Source organism: Canis lupus, chromosome 11 (assembly GCF_011100685.1).
Source record: "Canis lupus familiaris isolate Mischka breed German Shepherd chromosome 11, alternate assembly UU_Cfam_GSD_1.0, whole genome shotgun sequence".
NCBI classification, from domain to species: Eukaryota; Metazoa; Chordata; class Mammalia; order Carnivora; family Canidae; genus Canis; species Canis lupus.
The window spans coordinates 40342875-40363646 of NC_049232.1; the positions used below are offsets into that span (position 1 = coordinate 40342875).

General features: G+C 37.9%; 1 protein-coding gene and 1 non-coding gene across 3 annotated transcripts in view; both read left to right on the forward strand.

Moving 5' to 3' along the window:
* Window positions 1-20772, forward strand: part of FOCAD (focadhesin) — a 313675-nt gene that overhangs the window by 20837 nt on the left and 272066 nt on the right. For both annotated transcript variants that reach the window (XM_038552511.1, XM_038552512.1), the window contains exons 2-4: window positions 13554-13642; window positions 16451-16525; window positions 18555-18709. In XM_038552511.1, the coding sequence (XP_038408439.1) occupies window positions 13586-13642; window positions 16451-16525; window positions 18555-18709 (287 nt within the window). In that variant the 5' untranslated portion in view covers window positions 13554-13585. The remainder of the gene's footprint in view (window positions 1-13553; window positions 13643-16450; window positions 16526-18554; window positions 18710-20772) is intronic.
* Window positions 14439-14492, forward strand: MIR491 (microRNA mir-491). Its single transcript, NR_049228.1, has one exon. It is a non-coding gene; the product is annotated as a microRNA mir-491 (primary transcript).

The window sequence follows — 20772 nt, forward strand, 5'->3', positions numbered from 1 at the left end:
CCAATGGGATCAGTTATTTAAAGTGTTGTGCAGAGTGCTTGACACACAGGAACGGTTTCATCCAACTTGGCATTCTAAATCCTAGGTCTTGCTTTGGTTATTCAGAGATGCTCGTTAAATGCTGAGGTTACAGGGGTCAAAAGAGAGACCAGGTTCCTGCATGCAAGAGTTTGCCTTTCTCTGGGAGGCAGAGAGGGGCAGCAGAAATAAGTAAATGATGATCATTTGAAATTGTTATAAAGCTGTGAAGGAAAGTAATGGGTCACTGGGGGTAGTCGGTTGGGAGCTACTTGATGCAATGGTATAGGGAAGGCTCAAGGGAAGACATGGAGGACATAAAGAGTCAGCTGTTTGAACAAGAAGGCAAGGATGCTTGAGGCTGAGGGTCCTGAGAGTTCCAGACCTGGAGCTGGAAAGAGCTTGGGGGGTTCATGGAACACATTGGGCTCATTGTGGTTAAAGCTTCCTGACTAAGGGTGAGTTGTAAGACCAAATCATGTAGGACCTTTTGGCCATGCTAAGAAGTTTTTTTTTTTTTTTTTTAAATATTTAAATTCAATTTGCCAACATATAGTATAACACCCAGTGCTAATCTCATCATGTGTTCTCCTTAATACTCGTCATCCAGTCACTTCATCTCCCCACCAACCTCCCCTTCTGCTGCAACCCTTTATTTGTTTCCAGAGCCAGGAATCTCTCATGGTTTGTCTTCCTCTCTAATTTTTCTCCACTCAGTTTTCCTCCTTTCCCTTATGGTCCATTTCACTATTTCTAAGAAGTTTTTATTTTATTACAAAGTGTAGTGGGAAGCTATTGAAAGGTTTTCAGCAGGTATGTTAAAATTCAGCTATATTTTGAGTGGGAATCTCATATAGTTTCTGACTTTGAGGCTGGCGACTTACATACAAGATCCCACTGGTCTTTGATCAGGGAAAACCTACTTACAACTAAAACTCAAGGGCAGCCCCGGTGGCCCAGTGGTTTAGCGCTGCCTTCGGCCAGGGTCATGATCCTGGAGACCCTGATCGAGTCCCACGTTGGGCTTCTGCATGGAGCCTGCTTCTCCCTCTGCCTGTGTCTCTGCCTCTCTCTCTCTGTGTCTCTATGAATAATTAAATTAAAAAAATTTAAAAAAAATAAAAAAAATAACTAAAACTCAAGTTTTCTTCCATCATTCACCTCCCTTGACCATCCCACATGGTATCAAGGGAGGGAGGGGACATATTTTTAGAGTATCTACTATGTCAAGATCCTCTTGGCTTTCAGGCACACTCATAATGTTACTCTAACCACTTGTGAGGCAGGTGTCCCTATATTTAACCAAAAAGGAAACAGGCTCTGAGGTAGTAAGTGATTATCATAGATTTTAATGGTTGGTGCTGCCAGGATTTGTCTAGGCTTTGTTCTTTGTTCCCTTTGCACTGACCCTGAGCCCCATGTACTTCGGTCTCTATGTCAGGTTGCTCTGTCATGATGATGATAGAAGTGTACAAGACTGTAAGCATAATTGGATTAAAGACGTTTGTTCATCTTCATGATGGACAGTCTTAGGGTTTGCAAAAAACATGATATTGCTTCACACTGCACTGTTTTATTTCTGAATGATTCCAGCAGTGTGATCTTGTTTTTGTGATTGTATTCATCCATTCAGGACTGGAATATAGTCTCCATGCCCATCTTGGGCTACCATTGACTTAGTTAATAGCTGCAAAATTTACTATCTTCCTGTAAAAAATTCCTTTGCTCATTGCTCTTCAGCATAAGTACTAAGAATGCAAGTTAAAATAACTGAACTGTAACTCTTAATAATTTTGTTTTCATGGAAAATAAGAAATGAGGTTGAATGGTCTGTTAGCAGCAATCAAGACAAATGTTGGCATTTAACTTCTAAGCCTATTTATGTGTAATCAAATATAATTCTTTTGAAGAATGAGAGCTTTTATTTTGGTGTAAAATTTCCCAGGAGTCTAAATTGGAAAATTATAATAGTTATGTTTCTCTTTAAAAACGGAAGAAGGTTTTAAGTGGTCTAAAGTTAATTGTATCTATCTAGTTAAATTACATGACCTTGTTTCAATATTATTCTTTCCATAAAGCACTGGTAAAATGGCTAATAACAAAGTAATCTTTTATCATTTCTAAAATTTTCCTAGTTTGTTGATCACTATATGACACTTGTTAGTGATGAATTTCTATACTTGCAGTAATTTGGTTTCAGAAAGTCATACCTTTTGCTTCTCAAGAACATGTTAGCATCTGAATAAATGTTTTGGTAACTATTCAAAATTATAAAAACACATGTTCTTGTGAAAAACTTAGAAAATAGAAACAAGCAAAAATAAAAATCACCCATAACATGTATTTTCCAGGCTTTTCCATGTCCACATGTACCCAGAAAATCTGGATTTGAATTTCAGCTTACTTTATGATCTACCTAACTTTCCATGCCTCAGTTTTTTTTTTTTTTTTAAGATTTTATTTATTTTTTTCATAGAGACACACACAGAGAGAGAGGCAGAGACACAGGCAGAGGGAGAAGCAGGCTTCATGCAGGGAGCCAGACGTGGGACTCCATCCCAGGTCTCCAGGATCATGCCCTGGGCTGCAGGCGGCGCTAAACCACTGTGCCACCCGGGCTGCCCCCTCAGTTTCTTTATCTGTAAAATGAGTACCTATCTCATAGAGTTGTTGGAGGGTTAAATGAGTTTATATAGGTAAAGTGCTTATAATTTTGCCTGGCCCCTGGTAAGAACCAATATATGAGATTTTAAAAAACTTAGCAAAACAACAGGGATGGGATGCTTGAGTGGTGCAGTCAGTTGAGTGTCTGACTATTGGTTTCGGTTGGGATCATGGTCTCAGGGTAGTGGAATCGAGTCCCACTTGGGGCTCTGCACTAAGCATGGAATCTGCAGGAGATTCTCTTTCCCTCTTCCTCTGTCCCTCCCATTCATGCTTTCTCTCTCTCTAATAAATATATCTTAAAAACCCCCAAATTTAATTCTCACAGTTCTGGAGGCTGACAATCTGAGATTACAGTGACAGTATGGTTTGATGAAGACCCTCTTCCTTGGTTCATAGGTAGTGACTTCTCTCTGTGTCTTTAATGGTGGGAGGCCTAAAAAACTTATGGAAATTTTCAAATATACATAAAACTGGAACAGTATTATGAACTTGAATGTACTCCTCTATTATCGACATTTAGACATTCTTGTTTTATCTATCATCCCCCTCCCTCACCCTTTTGAGGGTAAGTGGAATATTTTACAGAGGATCCGTAATGTCATATCATTACTCCCTAAATACTTCAGTTTGTTCCAAGATAATATTTGCTAAGAAGTAAATTATTTTAGAGAACCAGTGCACAAAATTAGAATCATTTTTGAGAGGAGGAAATACAAGTAAAATACCTATAAAATACATTCTGTGATGCTTTAATAAATTCTAGGTAACTGAATAGTAATTGAAGTAAGATTATGAATATGGAGATTTTAGCTATTCAGATTAGACATTTGTTGGTCAATAAGATTTTTTTTTTTTTTTGGTTAGTAAGATCTTTGGTATCAGTTTTATTATAAATATAGTGTAAAGATTATTTTGATTATATTAACATAAAACATTTATTTTATTTTCATTTTTTTATTTTTTTATTTTTTAAAGATTTATTTATTTATTTATGATAGACAGAGAGAGAGAGAGAGAGAGAGAGAGAGAGGCAGAGACACAGGAGGAGGGAGAAGCAGGCTTCATGCCGGGAGCCCGATGCGGGACTCGATCCCGGGACTCCAGGATCACGCCCTGGGTCAAAAGCAGGTGCTACACCGCTGAGCCACCCAGGGATCCCCAAAACATTTATTTTAAAACCATAGAGAGCAATTTGAATATTCTTTTGGTAGAGAAAAATGTTTAAAAATTGTAATAGAAAAAAATCATAAAGGAGCTAATTTGAAGACTCAGATTGGATACTGTAAGAATTCTAGATAAGTAAATCTTTAGATTTTTAGAAATAACCTTTTAATCTATGTTCCTTAATGTATTTAACACATAAATACATAAATGTATGTGACATTTTAAAAATTACTCGAGAGTAATTGGAGAAAATGTAAAAAATAAGGCATTATTCAAGGAGGTGGTTTTGTCTTTTCACTTTAATGCCTGGTTCTGGACAGCAATCAGTTCTAAGTTGGAATTTCCTGCCTTTCATCTTATTTTAGACTCTCATTTCAAAATCTGTGAGTAAGTAGCATGTGACATAATCTGAGAAAGAACTAAATTATAAAGGCAAGAATTTGAATGGAACGAGATATATTTCAGTACTTTGCAACTGGTGAGATCATCAGAACTCATAGTCACCTAAATTTGGTCAGCACTTGAATTTATAGATCCTGGAATTCCTGGGGCACAGTGCAGGAACGTGGAATGTGCTGGTCAGGCCTCATGTTACTACTGATGGTCCAGGGATACATTGGGTTGGAAGTGAAGAAACCTCCCTTACCTGAACTGCCAGGCTTATTAGCATTTTGGCAAGTTGCTTAACCTCTCTGACATTCAATTTCTTCATTTCTTTAGTGGAAAAAAACCAAAAAAACAAAAAAAAAAAAAACCAAACAAACGGAAAGGAGACAGTCTCAGGTCTACTGTGTAGTAAGTACTTAAGGAAGTACTACCTACCATAACAAAGGGATCCTGAAATGCAGAGGTTCATACAAAGTGAAAGATTCTTTCTTTCTCATATAATAGTTGGAATGCCAGGTACATAGTTCTGCCTCATGCTATATTTAGGGAGTCAGGTTCCTTCCATTTTGTTTCTTTGACAGTGAGCTAGAGGCATTGTCTTCATGCACGTGTTGAATCTTGAGTTATTGCTAAGACTGGTTAGGCTGAGAGTGGAGGAAGTGGGTTGCAGCCTGGAAGTGGTGTATCACGTTTGCTAAAACTCACTGGAGAGAACTTGACCACACACATGGTCGTACCTAAGTGTACTTGAGGCCAGGAAATGTGATGAAGCTGGTCAGGCTACAGTTTTATTAATACAGAAGGAGAACACAGAGAGTGAAGGATGGTTAGCAGTCACTGCCACAACTATGCAGTTCCTGCTTTTCTCTGATTATAATGTTGACCAAATGTCTCTGTCATCTAGTTGCCCTCTACCTCGGCTTGATGTTGAAATTACTGGTTAATATAAAAGTATTTTCTACTCTCAGCTTAATTTAGTGATGAGGTAGTGGTCTCCATTTTCTTACACTCACTCTGTAGTATTAAAAACTTTTCCTTGTGATTTCCCCATGATCTTTTCATTTTTATGGATCATATAGTTAGGGGGGGCGTAATCGTCTTGTCCTGTTAATTTGAGAGGGCAGGTGGCAGTTCCATTTCTGAGCTTTTGAAGCAAGAGCTGAGGCTAAGCTTGAGTTTCTAACAGCTATCAGGATTCAATACAGAATGAATGAAATAGAATCCAGCTGCCAAATTCTGCAGAGCATGTGGAGAAGGGATTAGGAGTCAAGAAGTGGTAGGCAAGAAGCTATATAGGCAGAAGAACAAGGAAGACATAAATATTGGATAGCAAAGCAGGGTGAGTGGTTAAAAAGCATAGACTTTTTTTTTTTTTTTTTTTTTTTTTACTTCTTTAAGAAGCTGGGCAAAGCAACTAGGAGAGATGAGAATATTCCCCTGAGTCAGTCTTGATAAACTTTTAGGATCAGCTCAAGTTTATTGATGGTGCTATCTGCTTTGGTATAAGCTATTAAAATGAAAGTAATAAAAAATTGTCAAATATATGTTTAAAATCCTCAGGCTGATGGTTCCTTAGCTTAATTTGTGGGAGGAAAAAACCAAATGATTATATAACTAATAATTGGAATAGTTGATAAAGTCTTAAAAGGAAAAAAACATCATACTAGATTTTGTGTCTCTGAAACATAGGGTCCCATTAGCGAATGAAGTATGTATTTTTATCAGTCTGCTAATGTAGACTGGCTTCAAGACTGTACCTTCTATAACTCTGGCTTGCCCTACATGCTTTGCTTCCCTGAGTTCTTCCTATAAAGGAATTTGGTAGTCAAAAGGGTGCTCAAAGATCTTTCTCTTGTGATCTTTCTCTGTGATCATCAGACATTCCCCCAACATCCTGTCCCCAACTACCCTACATAATCCCTTGCTGGGTTCCCATAGCAAGTGTGAAAATAATCAGATAGGTCTCTTGTTTTCCAGATTATGTACTTCATTTGAAGTTTGACACTAAACACTTTTGTATGATATATGGTTGTGTATTTTCATATCTTAGAGAAAGTTGAAGACCTAAAGTGCTTTCTCTCTCTGCTGCTCCTTTATTAGCTCTAAAATGCAGTCGATAGATTTGTTTTCTTGGAAGTATTCTTATGGTGCTGGAACACTTTGGCAGGTAAGGTGATAATTGCTTAAGTTAAACAAATGCTTTGATGCACTTGGAATTTAAAGACTCATTAAAAATTCTCTTTCTGATTCAGATTTAGACAGCCAAAAAAGGCACAATGAGGGCTTGGAGATAAATCTTTAAAAATCAAACACTTTTTTGTAACAAGTGGTTTATGGAGCGTATTGTGAGTGATTTCCCTTTTATAAAGAATGTCATGGTAAGAAGTAATATATAAATTGTTTTCTTTAATGCATGAAATGCCCAAAGGAAGTTGAGATTAAAAATAAAGTAGGACATAAGCTAGGCTGCCGATGCTAAAGCAAGCATTATGTACTTTTTTTTTTTGTTTTTTCAAATTCCCTAAGAGAATATGATGTTCTGATACCTTGAAAGGCCAAATGGTTGTGATTAACCTTGAAGTGTAAGTCTCTAGCAGATGAAAGACAGTTGCAGTTTGTAGCTCAAGGATAGCAAATCAAGGCTGATATCAAAACATAATGCAGCTTGGGGAGTGATTTTTAGAATGCTTAGTGACCGTTTATTAGGAAAGGTCAAGTTGTTATAATTTAAAAAATGTTTTTTAAAAATGTGTTCATTCTCTAAAATGCCACATAAATATTGGGTCTTTTGTAAACTTAGGTATTTGTCATCGGTACTTAAGTGATTTTGATACAAATGGTACCCTCATACTCCTATGGCCTATCTCCTGGAGACAAAGTTGTTCTTTCTGTATGGTTTGGCTTTTTTTACAGCAAAATAAGCTATTAGCCTAACCAGCTGCTCATCTGTCCCCAAAGCATTTTGGAATTCCACGATTCTGGGCCCAGATCAGAGACTGTAACCGCACATTTTCTTCTATTTAGCTCTATCACTGTTGACATTTGGGTAAGTCTATTCTGTGATATGTTTATAAGCATCTGCTACTCTGGATAGTCCAAAGTCTATTTCTTACTGAGTTAGATGAGATCGTCAGAAAACTGTACTTGGACTCCATTTGCTGAGGCTCTTTTGCTGAATTACATGGTGTAATTCAGTAAAACCCATGGTTTTATCCAGCGTTTGTTTAAAAAAAAAAAAGTATTATAAAATTCCCTTTAGCTTATGTTACTGAGAATATTGTTTATTATATCACTCCTGTATTCCATAGATATAAAACCTGACCTGAGAAATTTCCTTCAGAATTTATTTTTTTATTTTTATTTTTTAAATTTTTATTTATTTATGATAGTCACACAGAGAGAGAGAGGCAGAGACACAGGCAGAGGGAGAAGCAGGCTCCATGCACCGGGAACCCGACGTGGGACTCGATCCCGGGTCTCCAGGACCGCGTCCTGGGCCAAAGGCAGGCGCCAAACCGCTGCGCCACCCAGGGATCCCCTCCTTCAGAATTTAGAGACATGAAGAAGTTTATTTTCTTTGACAAAAGATACTTCCTTCCTTCCCTTCATCTTTTAGATAATAAAAGATATATTATTTATCTTGTGTGTGTATATATATTTACTTGTGCTTGAAAGCACAGGGCCAAATTTGAACGTCATTGTTAGCAATTGTGTTAATACATTTTATAAATTAATTTAAAAAATTGTGATTAATTAAACCAGGAGTGAGCAGAACTATGGCCTACTCTCCTCCTGTTTTTGTAAATAAAGTTTTATCAGAGTAGAGCCATGGTCTAGTGTTCATGTATTGTCTATGGCTATTTGCCTGTTACAGTGGCAGATTTAAGTAGTTGCTATCTGACCCTTTAGGAAAAAAAAAATATTTTCAATCCCAAAGCAAATAGTCACATGGTATGCGCCAGCCCGAATACTAAAAAAATAGAGAACAAGGTGACTTCTAGAGTATGTGACTACTTGGAAAAGTCTCAACAGAAAAGATGTGCTATGAGAGATATTTTATCTTTAAATAGTGGGAACATACAGAAAAGGGCATTTTATGTGGGCGAGAACAGCATAAGTAAAATTCCTTAGGAATGAGCACATTTTGAGCAACATGGGACTCATTTGAAAACTGTTGTAGCCAGATTGGAATTAGACAGCAGTGATGATGAAGACGACTGGGAGAGATGCTTGATGGAGGGTTTAAAAAGCTAGGAATCAGAATTTGCATTTAATCTGACAGGCTAGTGAAACCCTGCTCTGAATTCTTCACAGGGAAATGATGTGATGGAAATTACATTTTAGGACAATTCATCTGAAAGCAGTGTATGGGATGTGCTCATGTGTGGAGATCCTTGAGACTAAGCAGTTACTGAAGTAAGCCTAGCAGGGAGACCTGATATGAGAAGGGTAGAAATGGGATAGAGAGGTAGGCTCTGGGGTGCTAGGAGGGATGAAAGCAACCTTGTGATTGAGTGGATGTGGAGGACATAGCAAAGGAACTCTATTTGAGAACACTGGGAAAAGTGGAACTAAAATGGTAAATGTGTTTGTGAGATTGTGAGAGAAGATAGGTTCTTTCTTGATCTTTCTTTTCTTTCTTTTTTTTTTTTAATTTTTTATTTATTTATGATAGTCACAGAGAGAGAGAGAGAGAGGCAGAGTCATAGGCAGAGGGAGAAGCAGGCTCCATGCACCGGGAGCCTGACGTGGGATTCGATCCCGGGTCTCCAGGATCGCGCCCTGGGCCAAAGGCAGGCGCCAAACCGCTGCGCCACCCAGGGATCCCTCTTTTCTTTCTTTTTTTAAAAGATTTTTAAAAACTTATTTAAATGTAATTAGTTAACATGTAGCATATCATTAGTTTTAGATGTAGAGTTCAGTAATTCTTCAGTTACCTATAACACTGTGCTCATTAAATCATGTACCCTCCTTAATGCCCATCACCCAGTTACCCCATAGCCCCCTCCCCCCCCCCCAGCTACCCTCAGTTTGTTTCCTATGATAAGAGTCTCTTGTGGTTTGTCTCCCTTTCTGATTTCATCTTATTTTATTTTTCCCTCCCTTCCCCTATGATCCTCTGTTTTGTTTCTTAAATTCCACATATGAGTGAAACCATACGATAATTCTTTCTCTGATTAACTTAGTTTGCTCAGTATAATACTCTTCAGTTCTATCCATGTCGATGTAAATGGTAAGATTTCTTCCTTTTTGATGGTTGAGTAATATTCCATAGGTATATGTTGTGTGTATGTGTATCTACACACATAGTTTGGCTATTTTTGTCTTTGCTGCTATAAACATTGGGGTGCAGGTGCCCCTTTGGATCCCCACATTTGTATCTTTGGGGTAAATACCTACTAGTACCATAACTGGGTTGTAGGGTAGCTGTATTTTCAACTCTTTGAGGAACCTCCACACTTTTTTCCAGAGTAGTTGTGCCAGCTTGCATTCCCACCATTAGTGCAAGAGTGTTCCCCTTTTTCCCCATCCTCGCCAACATTTGTCATTTCCTGACTTGTTAGTTTTAACCATTCTGACCAGTGTGAGGTGGCATCTCATTGTGGATTTATTTATTTATTTGTTTAGATTTATTTATTCATGAGAGAGAGAGAGAGAGAGAGAGAGAGGTAGAGACACAGGCAGAGGGAGAAGCAGGCTCCATGCAGGGAGCCCAATGCAGGAATCGATCCCGGGTCTCCAGAATCAGGTCCTGGGCTGAAGGCAGCACTAAACCGCTGAGCCACCTGGGCTGCCCACGTTTTGGTTTTAATATTTCCCTAATGCTGAGTGATGTTGAGCGTTTTTTCATGAAGATTTTAATTTTTTTTAAGCACACTCTACATCTAACGTGGGGCTTGAACTCACAATCCTGAGATCAGGAGTAGTGTGTTCTTCTAACTGAGCCAGCCAGGCAACCCACTGTGTGCTTTCTTTTTGACATCTCCAATTGCTGGCTTTATAAGAGAGAGTAGGGAAGCATTTGGAGACATGGACTGGGCTCTGGGAGAGTTTCCATGAAGGAAGCAGAAAGCAAGGAACTCAGGAGTGGGAAGGTAGATGCAGTGCAGAAAGTGGAATAAAAGAGTAGGAGTCAGTAGAGTAGTTTCCCAGTGCATATCCCACGAAAGGCTGGTTGTATAGATTGTTAACAGATATTTCTAGAAAAAGGGTGCCATGATCAGATAAGTTTGGTAAACTCTGGGTTAAGCAAAGTTAATTAGACTTCTTGCTTTAGTACCTTTCAGATTCTATAATTAGTGTGCACCATCCTTTATATCTTCAACTAAGATCTGTTTGTTCAGTTATAGGCTCATGTATTCAACTTTCTACCTGACATTTCCATTTGGATATTATTAGACATCTGAAACTTTACCTGTTGAAAATGAAATTCCCAGTCTTTCCCCACAAACTAGTTTCCCTATCTTAGTTGATGCAAATCTATCTTTTCCTCTTAGTAAAAAATGCCAGGGTAAGTGATGTACAAATTGTTTTGTTTAATGTATAAAATGCCCAAAGGAATTGAGATTAAAATTAAAGGTACTCAGATCAAACACTTTGGAGTCATCTGTGACCCTTTCTTCTATACTCTCAGCCAATCATTAGCAACCACATTGGCCCTGCCTTCAAATATATCTAGAATCTGAAAACTTCTCATTTCAAGTGATTCTATTAAAATCTTATCATTTTTTTCCTGAAACCTTACCATTTCACTTGATAGATACATTAGTCCTTCTGGTGACCTACAGGGCTTTTCATGGTCTGACTTTCTCACTGACTTTCTGATTTCCCATTCTCTTCCTCCTCACCCACTCCTGACTCCTTTCTTTGCTTTTCTAACCCCAGCCTTAAGTACTTGATGAGCTTTGGGCTTTTGCACTCACTGTTAACCATGCCTGTGATAATTCTCCCACATATCTGGTAGGGCTAACTCACCAGATGTCATTTTCTCTAGAAGGGATTGACCCTGGCTGCTGTATTTAAAATAGAAAGTGTTTCTGTAATACTCAACTCCATGAGTATAGGGACTTTTGTCTGTCCTGTTCCCTGAGGTTGCCTAAGCATCTGGAGCAGTATGTAACACCAAATAGACAGCTAATAAGTATTTGAGTGAATGAATGAATGAAAATTCATAGTGCCAATATGTTCCCTACAAAGTCCTTCTTTTGCTCTTGTGGAAATTTCTTCATCCTAGGTTTCCCGGGGATACACTTTGGGAAATTGTTTTATGATATTTTACGGATTTCCAAAGAGCAAAAATTATTGCAAGAAGGAGGAGATGGACACATCTGGGAAGTTGAAGAAATTATGACAGGTGTAAACTAATGAGTAGATTTTAATAGGGGATATAATTTGTAATCTTGGAACAAGCTGTTTCAGTGCTGTGAAATGTCAAGTTCGAGGGAATAAAGTTGGCCCTGGATATTGGAGAAGGCTAGGATATAGGATACATTCAGAAAGTTCAGCTTTGGGGGAAGAGGAGGAAAGTAGTAAGAGTCATGCGTTCAACACAAGGCACCTCCATTTGTGAGACCAGGAGAGCTTGGTTTTGTGACTTATTTTTATAAGGTAACCTGGACTGCCTGGAATTAAAAAAAAATTTTTTTTTTAAAGTAGGCTCCTCGCCAGCAAGAGCTTGAACTCACGACCCTGAAATCAAGACTTGAGCTGAGCTCAAAAGTCAGGTGCTTAACCAACTGAGCTACCCAGGCACCCCTGGAGCATCTTATTTTTCAAAGTAGTGTAATTTGGTGGGTTCATTGCTGCATGGACTGGATATGTTGAGATCCTTAGGAAATCCTCTTAGAATTGGAGACTTCTCTCTACCACCTTGTCCTCCTCCATCCTTTTTGTATACTTGAAAAGATTTTCTTTTCTTTTCTTTTTCTTTTTTTCTTTCTTTATTTCTTTTCTTGTTCGTGTGGTATTTTGGGGAGCGTTATGGCGGTTTTTATTTTCTTAGGTCGTGTTCTTTCTTTTCTTGCTTTCTTTCTGTTCTTTTCTGGTTCTTTCTTTCTTTTGTTCTTTAGTTCTTCCTTTCTTCTTCTTTCTCCTTCCTTCTCTTTCTTTCTTCTTTCTTTCTTCTTTCTTTCTTTCCTTTTTTTTTTTTTTGAAAACCCAGTAGGAATGAGAAGTGTGATGTATATATTAAAAGTTGGTGCTGGGGATCCCTGGGTGGTGCAGCGGTTTGGCGCCTGCCTTTGGCCCAGGGCGGGATCCTGGAGACCTGGGATCGAATCCCATGTCGGGCTCCTGGTGCATGGAGCCTGCTTCTCCCTCTGCCTGTGTCTCTGCCTCTCTCTCTCTCTCTCTCTATCATAAATAAATAAAAATAAAAAAAATAAAAGTTGGTGCTAATTGCTTGCTTTTTTTTTTTTTTAAGATTTTATTTATTTATTCATAGAAACAGAGAGAGAGGCAGAGACACAGGCAGAGGGAGAGGGAGAAGCAGGCTCCATGCAGGAAGCCCGATGTGGGACTCGATCCCAGGTCTCCAGGATCACACCCCAGGCTGCAGGTGGCACCAAACCGCTGCACCACCAGGGCTGCCCAATTGCTTGCTCTTTTAGCAGATTAGCAATCTGTTTCAATGTGTGAGTTTCTAGGTCATTTTTATACTTCCTGAAAAAAGCTCACCTAGGCTTTATACTTGTTACCAGCAGTTGGATGAGTACTTATATGAAAGCTTGCATCAAACTGTTGTATAGTTTAAGCAATTTTGTAAAAATTTGATTCTTTTTCCCTTAGAAGTTTTGATCTATGAAAGAGTTTCTATTTTTTTGAATAAAGATTTTATTTATTTATTAGAGAGAGAGAGAGAGAACAGAGGGAGAGGGAGGGAGAGCAGACTCCTTGCTGAGCAGAGAGCCAGATGTGGGGCTCCATCCCAGGATCCTGAGATCAAGACCTGAGCCGAAGGCAGATACTTAACTGGCTGAGCCACCCAGGTGCCCCAAGACTTTCTATTTCAAACATGTGGTTGAACTTTTAAAATCATGTTATTTAGGTTTGAGCTTTTGGATTTTTGGGGGGTTTCAATAGTGTGAATTAATCTGTTCTAGGATTTACTCTAATGGGAAAAACCAAGAGTGGTTGAGCATTGTAGTTTATTTATCAGTCATGGCATTTGTGGGCTAGAGTGGTTGCAATTACACTGTAGAGCCCTATGCTTTATTTCCATTGTTGTCTTTAGAATGAATTACTTTCATGTTATTTGAGGAATAATTGGTTTGAACTCCTTTTCCAGACTAACAAATATTCTTTTGTTTTGATTACAGAGTCTCCATGTATATATTTAAGAGAAGCAAAAATGTCAGATGATATCAGGAAAAGGTTTGAATTTCCAAATTCTCTTATCCAATCACAGGTAATTTTTACTTATTTAATTATTTTTGCTTTCTGGTAACAAATGAACTTTACATTTTTAACATATTTTATTCTATATGTAGAATTGTGTATATATATCACTTCATTAACTTTTATGTAAGTTAACCTGAAAATTTATATTCAAGGGGCACCCAGCTGGCTCAGGCAGTAGAGCATGTGACGCTGGGTGTTGAGATTACTTTAAAAAAATAAAATGAAAATGTATTTGTGACATAGGAAAGTGAATATTTGAAATTGACCAATCTCAGCATCTATTTGTATCATACTTTTCTTCTTAACATAATAAAACCTTGCTTAACTATGATTCCCCTAGATTTGTGTTTTTTTTTTTTAAGTCTATAATTGTTGGGAATAGAAATAAATGGTTATACATCTACAGAGTATGAGAGATTGATATTTAAAATGGTATCTTTTACCCCTGTACAACTATTAAGAATACGACATTTTGACCATAATAACAAACATTCAGTAAGTAAAATATTCTGGATGAAAGAATTTGATGTGTCTACTAACACAGTCAGGGGCTGGTGATAATTTATCTTAGAGAGCTTTTCGATGATTAGGATTCAAACAAAAGTGGTTAGTGGTGAGCCTTCCACTAATGAGAAGCATTCTGGTTAGTCAAGGTACCATAATAGCTTACTGTCTTTTCTTGTGCGAGTGAAGCCAGGAGACCAGCAGGAGCCAGCCTGAAGACTGAACGACTTACAGCGTCTTGGATGCTTGCAGCTGTTTACTCCAGAGATACCTGCTGTGGGAATTGACTTAGCTGGGTAGTGGGGAACCCTTCCATGAGGAGTAGAACACTCCTTATGCAAGATTCCCTTCTACCTGACTGGGTTGGAGTCCTATCCTGTGCGACACAGGTCCTTACCATAAAGAGGAAGATGAAGACTTGGAAGATACACCGTCCACAGTTTTTATTTTTCTGTGCCTGGAGTCCCTTCATTAGCATAGATAACCAAGCAATGTCTATGTGTGTTATTGTTGAATTAAGTGAGAAGTGTACATGTATTTTTTTTCATGGATGATGTCTCCTTAAACTCTTCTATTATGGAAAATTTAAGTAACAACAGAGGGTCATTTACCCTTGGATTTCGTGCTTTAAAATCAAGGTAGCCTATATTCTCTGATTTGTTAGAAAAAAAACATGGAAAGGCAAACCGGAGAAGTTGGACCTAGTGGACAGTTGGGGGGATGTTGGTCAGTAAGCTGATCTTCCTCTAGTCTTTTTTTCTAAATAGGAACGGGAGCTTTTTTGAAAAAAAATTTAATTTTTTTTTGTCCCTGTTGTGTTTCATACTAGTTTTATGTGGTTCTTGCAATTGTGCCCTGTTTTCTGTGAATACTTCTTATTCTGTAACCGCTGCTTAGTGTTAGCACCATATTTCATTGATTCACACACCTTTTTTTCACATTTTAACATCTTTGAAATTGGGTTGCATCTAGTAACTAGTGGCAGCAGCTGTTATACTGTTCGTATGGCCTGCACAATTGTGAACTTGGCCATGACGTTTGGAAGGAACTCTTTCATTAATATAAAATCAAAATTCTGAATTATCATGTGCATTATATAACATCAATTAGTTGGCAGCCTTTCTTCCTTAGTTGTATGTAAAATAAGAGTGCATCTTGAAGTTGATGTCCAGTTATATTCAATGAAATATGGTATATTTTGTAAACAAGTACTAGAACTGTTCACTGGTTTTCAATTCTTGGTACTATTCTTTTAACTAGGAGGTAAGAGACAGTTAATTGATCTAAACTTTTTATTCTGTAAATGAGTGATTTATATTACAAAACTGAGATCATCAAGCATTGAGGTCTTCTATGTAAATTTCCCATGTGTGAAATATGAAAAGAAACAAAGAAGGGGGGGTGCAGCATTTTTTGGTGAGCTTTTCCAGAGACTACAAGACAGGGATTCACAGATGTATCCTGCATTGGTCCAAATATAAGATCAACACTTGGTATAGTTGGAAAGTTCTTTCCAGCCCATATGCAGAATGGCTGTCACTGTTGCTAGCCTATAGTTCTAGGACAGCACAGCAGTGCTGGGTAGTGGTGGTATTTATGTGTTTATGTCATCAACACACCTCTCTAAGAGTCCTTAGATTTAATTTTGGGCTTTTTGCCCAAAGCAGGGTATGGGAAAATTTTAGAGATTGATGAGACCAAAAGCTTATGAAAGAGCTAAAGCCTATGAGAGAATAATAAATTAAATCCTAGTGCCTAAGCGAGAGAGAATGGTTGTGGTAGGGGGAGACCTCTTGGTTCAGATCTGTATGAGTCATGGTCATAAAGATAGGGATGAGTTTTCTCCATCTTCATTAAGGGCATGATGAAGCATGATAGATTTCATTTAGATGCAAAAATGATTTTAAAAGCTGTGGAGTTTCTCATTTGTCTCGTGGTTTAATGGATGAAGCAATCTCACATTATTTTCTAATACTAACTGACAGCAATTTGAACTGAAAATCTGACTATTTCTTAACATGGATGAACTATAGTTTGCTTATTGGGATAAAAATGCTTACTTTGAGCATTGTTATGAAGCTAAGAAGTTATATGTACGTAGAATGCCTAATTCAGTGCCTTCCACAGAGCATACTCTCAAATGAATGGAAATTTTATTACCTAGTTAACTTCCTGGCACACTGATACTCCTATCACCTAGTGGTTTTTTTGTTTCATGTCAACTACTACTGACACGTGTTACCTTCAAATGTGCTAATTGGAGAGAACTTCTGATCCCATGTATTTACTGACTTTTTTTTTTTTTTTTAAGGCTGTGGGTCATCTTATTGCTGCAGTTCTAAAGGAAAATGGTTTTTCAGAAAAGATCCACCAATCCACAAACCAGGTCTGTATTCAACTTTGTGCTTGACTTCTATTCAGATACTGCTGCCAGTAGCACATAGGCACTTTTTTTGTTTCAGGTCACTGCAGAAATGATTCTGAACTGGGTTTGTTTGTTTGGTTTGCGATGTTATTCTTCCAAATTCTTTACAGTTTTATTTTATTTTATTTTATTTATTTTTAAAAGATTTATTTATTTTTTATTCTTGAGAGACACAGAGAGAGGCAGAGACATATGTTGGTACTTGCAGCTGAAGGAAAATTTGCGTACCACACAGAGGATAGTGCTAAGAGATGAGTGCTAAGAGTTGAAGCAGTGTTCAGCTTACTGAGATGTAGACTACTGGGTTTGGGTCAACTAGTGTTGTATATTTTGACCTGATGATTGGAAACTCCACTTATGACCTATGATTGGAAACTCCACTTATTCTCAGGTAAACTCTGGAGAATATAGATGATGGAAATAATAATTTTTTTTTCATAACAGAAATAATTAATTTCCCTTCTCACATTGCTTTTGATTAGCTGCTCCAAGTTACATCTCTTTACAGCTTCGGCTGCCGTGTTGAAATAAGAGTAGAGGCAAACTTCACTAATTGGCATTTATCTGGTATTCGTATGTAGTCTTCTAAATCAGGTTTTCTGAGAACGCTGATTTTAATCCTGCTTTAATCACATTATGTACTCTGAGATGATCTAGTGGTTTTACTTAAACTGCCAGGATTTATTGAATGTGTCAAATCCCTCTAACTGTTTTCTCTTCTATTAATACATGAATGCTTACTTCCATGAGAGCACAGTAATGCCTGAGGCAATGTTTTTTTATTCATTTATTTCATTTTTTCTGGCTTATCACGGGGTAATGACATTTAGAACCCTCTGATATTGGCCATACAGGTGAATAAAATTTTCTTCTGAATAAAAGAACTAGAATATAAATATTTCTTTCCTGCAGTGACTGTTAACTGTGTTGTTCTGGTATAGTGGGATTGTAAGATTAGAAAGGCTCTCAGAGCCACCTACAGTGGGAAAGTGGGCACAATATGATGTTGATTTTATTCTTTTAGTTATTCTGTGGGAGCTGAGGCTCTCAATTTTTCTTCTCAAATTGTATATTTTTCTAATAACTTATGTCAGGAAGTGGGAAAAATAGCGTCATGATGTGCTCTTTGAAACAACAACAACAACAACAACAACAACAACAAAAAGAAAAAAAACAAAAACCAAAACCAAAACCCAAATCGCATGTAAATCTAAATGGACTTACCCCCACAATTCATATACGGGTTTATCATTAGTTGTGAACCTCTGGTGGGGTGGCTCATGGCTTCTTGAGGAAGTTGGGAAAGCTAGAAGCTCTGCTTTTATAGGATTTTTGTGCCCTTCTGATGCTTTTCTATGGAAGATGACAGTTTCACAGTCTGAGGGGACAAAAAGTCAGTTTATTTTTTGACCAAAACAGTTTTCTGGGCTCTTGCTGGAAGCCATGGAGCTGGTAGCTTGCTGGCATCCTGTTATATTTCACTGTCTTTCCTCAGGGGGCAGGGACATTGTAGGGGATGTGGGGGTGCATGTAGGTGATAGAGTTTGGCAGGACAGCAGAGACATGTTTTGGAAAGGTTGTTGCATATAGGGCTTGAAGCATAGGCACGAGTTGGTGTTCAGCCTACACTTAACTGCTATGCTGATACTGATGGTGTCTGGTTCAAGGACTTGGTTGGAGCATGGTGCTAGAGCCAAGTCTTAGTTTTGATCCCCTGTCAGTTTCGTTGGGTTGTTCCAACCCAAGTCATACCTCTGTCTGTAGCCAGCCTTATTTTATAGCCGAGACACCAGAGGAGCAAGAGTTGTTGTATCAGAACACATCCATTACCTCTCTTGGAAGATTGACTTTCGTTTCTACAAATGATAGGATGAGAGCATCATCTGTGTACGAAAGCTAGCCCTACTGTGACACTTCCATGAATGGCTGGGGGTATGCATTGCCTTTGCTTCTCATTGGAAGTGTCTTCTAATCACTGGTTTGATTTCAGACTCCAGCTTTGAACTTGCTGTGGGAGAAATGTTGCAGTGATAACGTGGTGGTTCGAACGGCCTGCTGTGAGGGTCTGGTGGCCCTTGTTGCTCAGGATCATGCAGAGTTCAGCTACGTGCTCAATGGGATACTCAACCTGATTCCCTCGACCAGGTATTCTTCATGTCTGATCAGGAAAACACTTAAATTTTTAGAAAAAAAAAAAAAAGTCACTAATTTGCCATTAAAGGTCAACATTCACTTGACTTGCCAGTTGTTTTTCTTTTCCTTAAAATGTCATGCAGTGGATATTTCATATATGCTGATTTAAACTCTATAGTCTTGGAATTTGTGATCACTTGCTGTGCTTAAGCTTCAAAACTGTGCTTAAATTTGTCATTGCTCTTTAAAAAAAAAAAAAAAAGATTTTATTTATTTATTCATGAGAGGCACAGAATGAGAGGCAGAGACATAGGCAGAGGGAGAAGCACGCTCCCTGCAAGAAGTCCCATGTGGGACTCCATCCCAGGACCCTGGAATCATGACCTAAAGGCAAAGGCAGGTGCTCAACCACTGAGTCACTCAGCACCCCAAAATGTTAGGTTTTAATGTGTCTCTCTTTTAACTTACTTGTTGATCTTAAGCAGGCCATGTAGATTTTGCCTTATGCCTTTTTTCATATGCAGGTAATGGTATTTGTTTCCCACTAAATAGTTTTCAAATGCCTTAAAATTCATAAATATAAAATCTACTTGCATTGTATGGTTGTTTGTACTGTTTATATTCAAAAGTAAGTATCAGCAACCAAGGGGCCTGGGAAATGTCTCTGTCTATGGAAGGAATAATTAGGGCAGGTTAGGTTATACTTTTTTTCTGTTTGTTTGATATGTAAGATTTTATTTTTAAGTAATTTCTACACCTACCATGGCACTTGAACTTAAAACCCAGAGATCAAGAGTTGCATGCTGTACCAACTGAACCAGCCAGGCATCCCACATTATAATTTTGATTCCAAAAGCTTATGTTAGAAAATTATGCCGGTGTGACATGTCCTTTACACATCAGTATAAGTCTGTCCTTACTGTTGTAAACTGAAAAGCATAAGCTTTGCTGATAGTGGATCAGCATGTCATCTATATATATTATAATTTTTCAGTAATCTTAGATTTTTTAAAATTTAAAAGTGTATTTTTTAGGATGCCTAGATGGCTTAGTCAGTTAAGCATCTTACTCTTGATTTCAGCTCAGGTTATGATTGCAGGTTGGTGAGATCGAGCTCTGTCTCAGGCTCCATACTCAGCTTAAGATTCTCTTTCTTTGGGATCCCTGGGTGGCGCAGCGATTTGGCGCCTGCCTTTGGCCCAGGGCGCGATCCTGGAGACCCGGGATCGAATCCCATGTCAGGCTCCCGGTGCATGGCGCCTGCTTCTCCCTCTGCCTGTGTCTCTGCCTCTATCTCTCTCTCTCTCTCTCTGTGTGACTATCATAAATAAATAAAAATTAAAAAAAAAATATTAAAAAAAAAGATTCTCTTTCTTCCTCTGCCCCTCTCCTCCCACATTTAAAAACAAAAATGTATTTTTTAAATAAGCAACACAGACACCTGGAAAAAATCCAAAAGGGTATACGGCAAGGTGTCTATCTTACCCCTATATTTCAGTTTTTCTCCTTATAGACAAAACTCTTACCAGATCTTATTACCTTTTTATAGATGTATGCACATATAACTGATAATTCATGTGTATATATTTTTCCTTAAGAAAAAGCCAAAATTAATAGCCTTACTGTACATAGTATTTTTCATTTTTCAGTGAAAAAATGTATCTTAGAGACCATTCTTTAAAAAAAATAAAGTGCTTCCTAATTTTTTTGAGCTGCATACAGTTCCATTGTTTGAATATACCATAATTTACTAATTCCCTATTGTTTTCATTTTTTTTTTTTCAATTAGAGGTAGTGCCATTAGTTTTCAAGGGTCTTTGGAAACATGGTCAAGACATAGAAGAAAGCCTTGTATATATAGGAATTAAAAAAAAATTTTTTTGAAGATTTTATTTACTTGAGAGAGAGAGAGAGAGAGAGAGAGAGAATGAATGGTGGGAAGGAGCACAGGGGAGGGGACAAACAGACTCCCCATTGAACAGACCCTGAGATCATAACTTAGGCCAAAGGCAGCTGCTTAACCAATGGAGCCTACCCAGTACCCCTCATATATAGAAATTTTAACAATTGGTGGA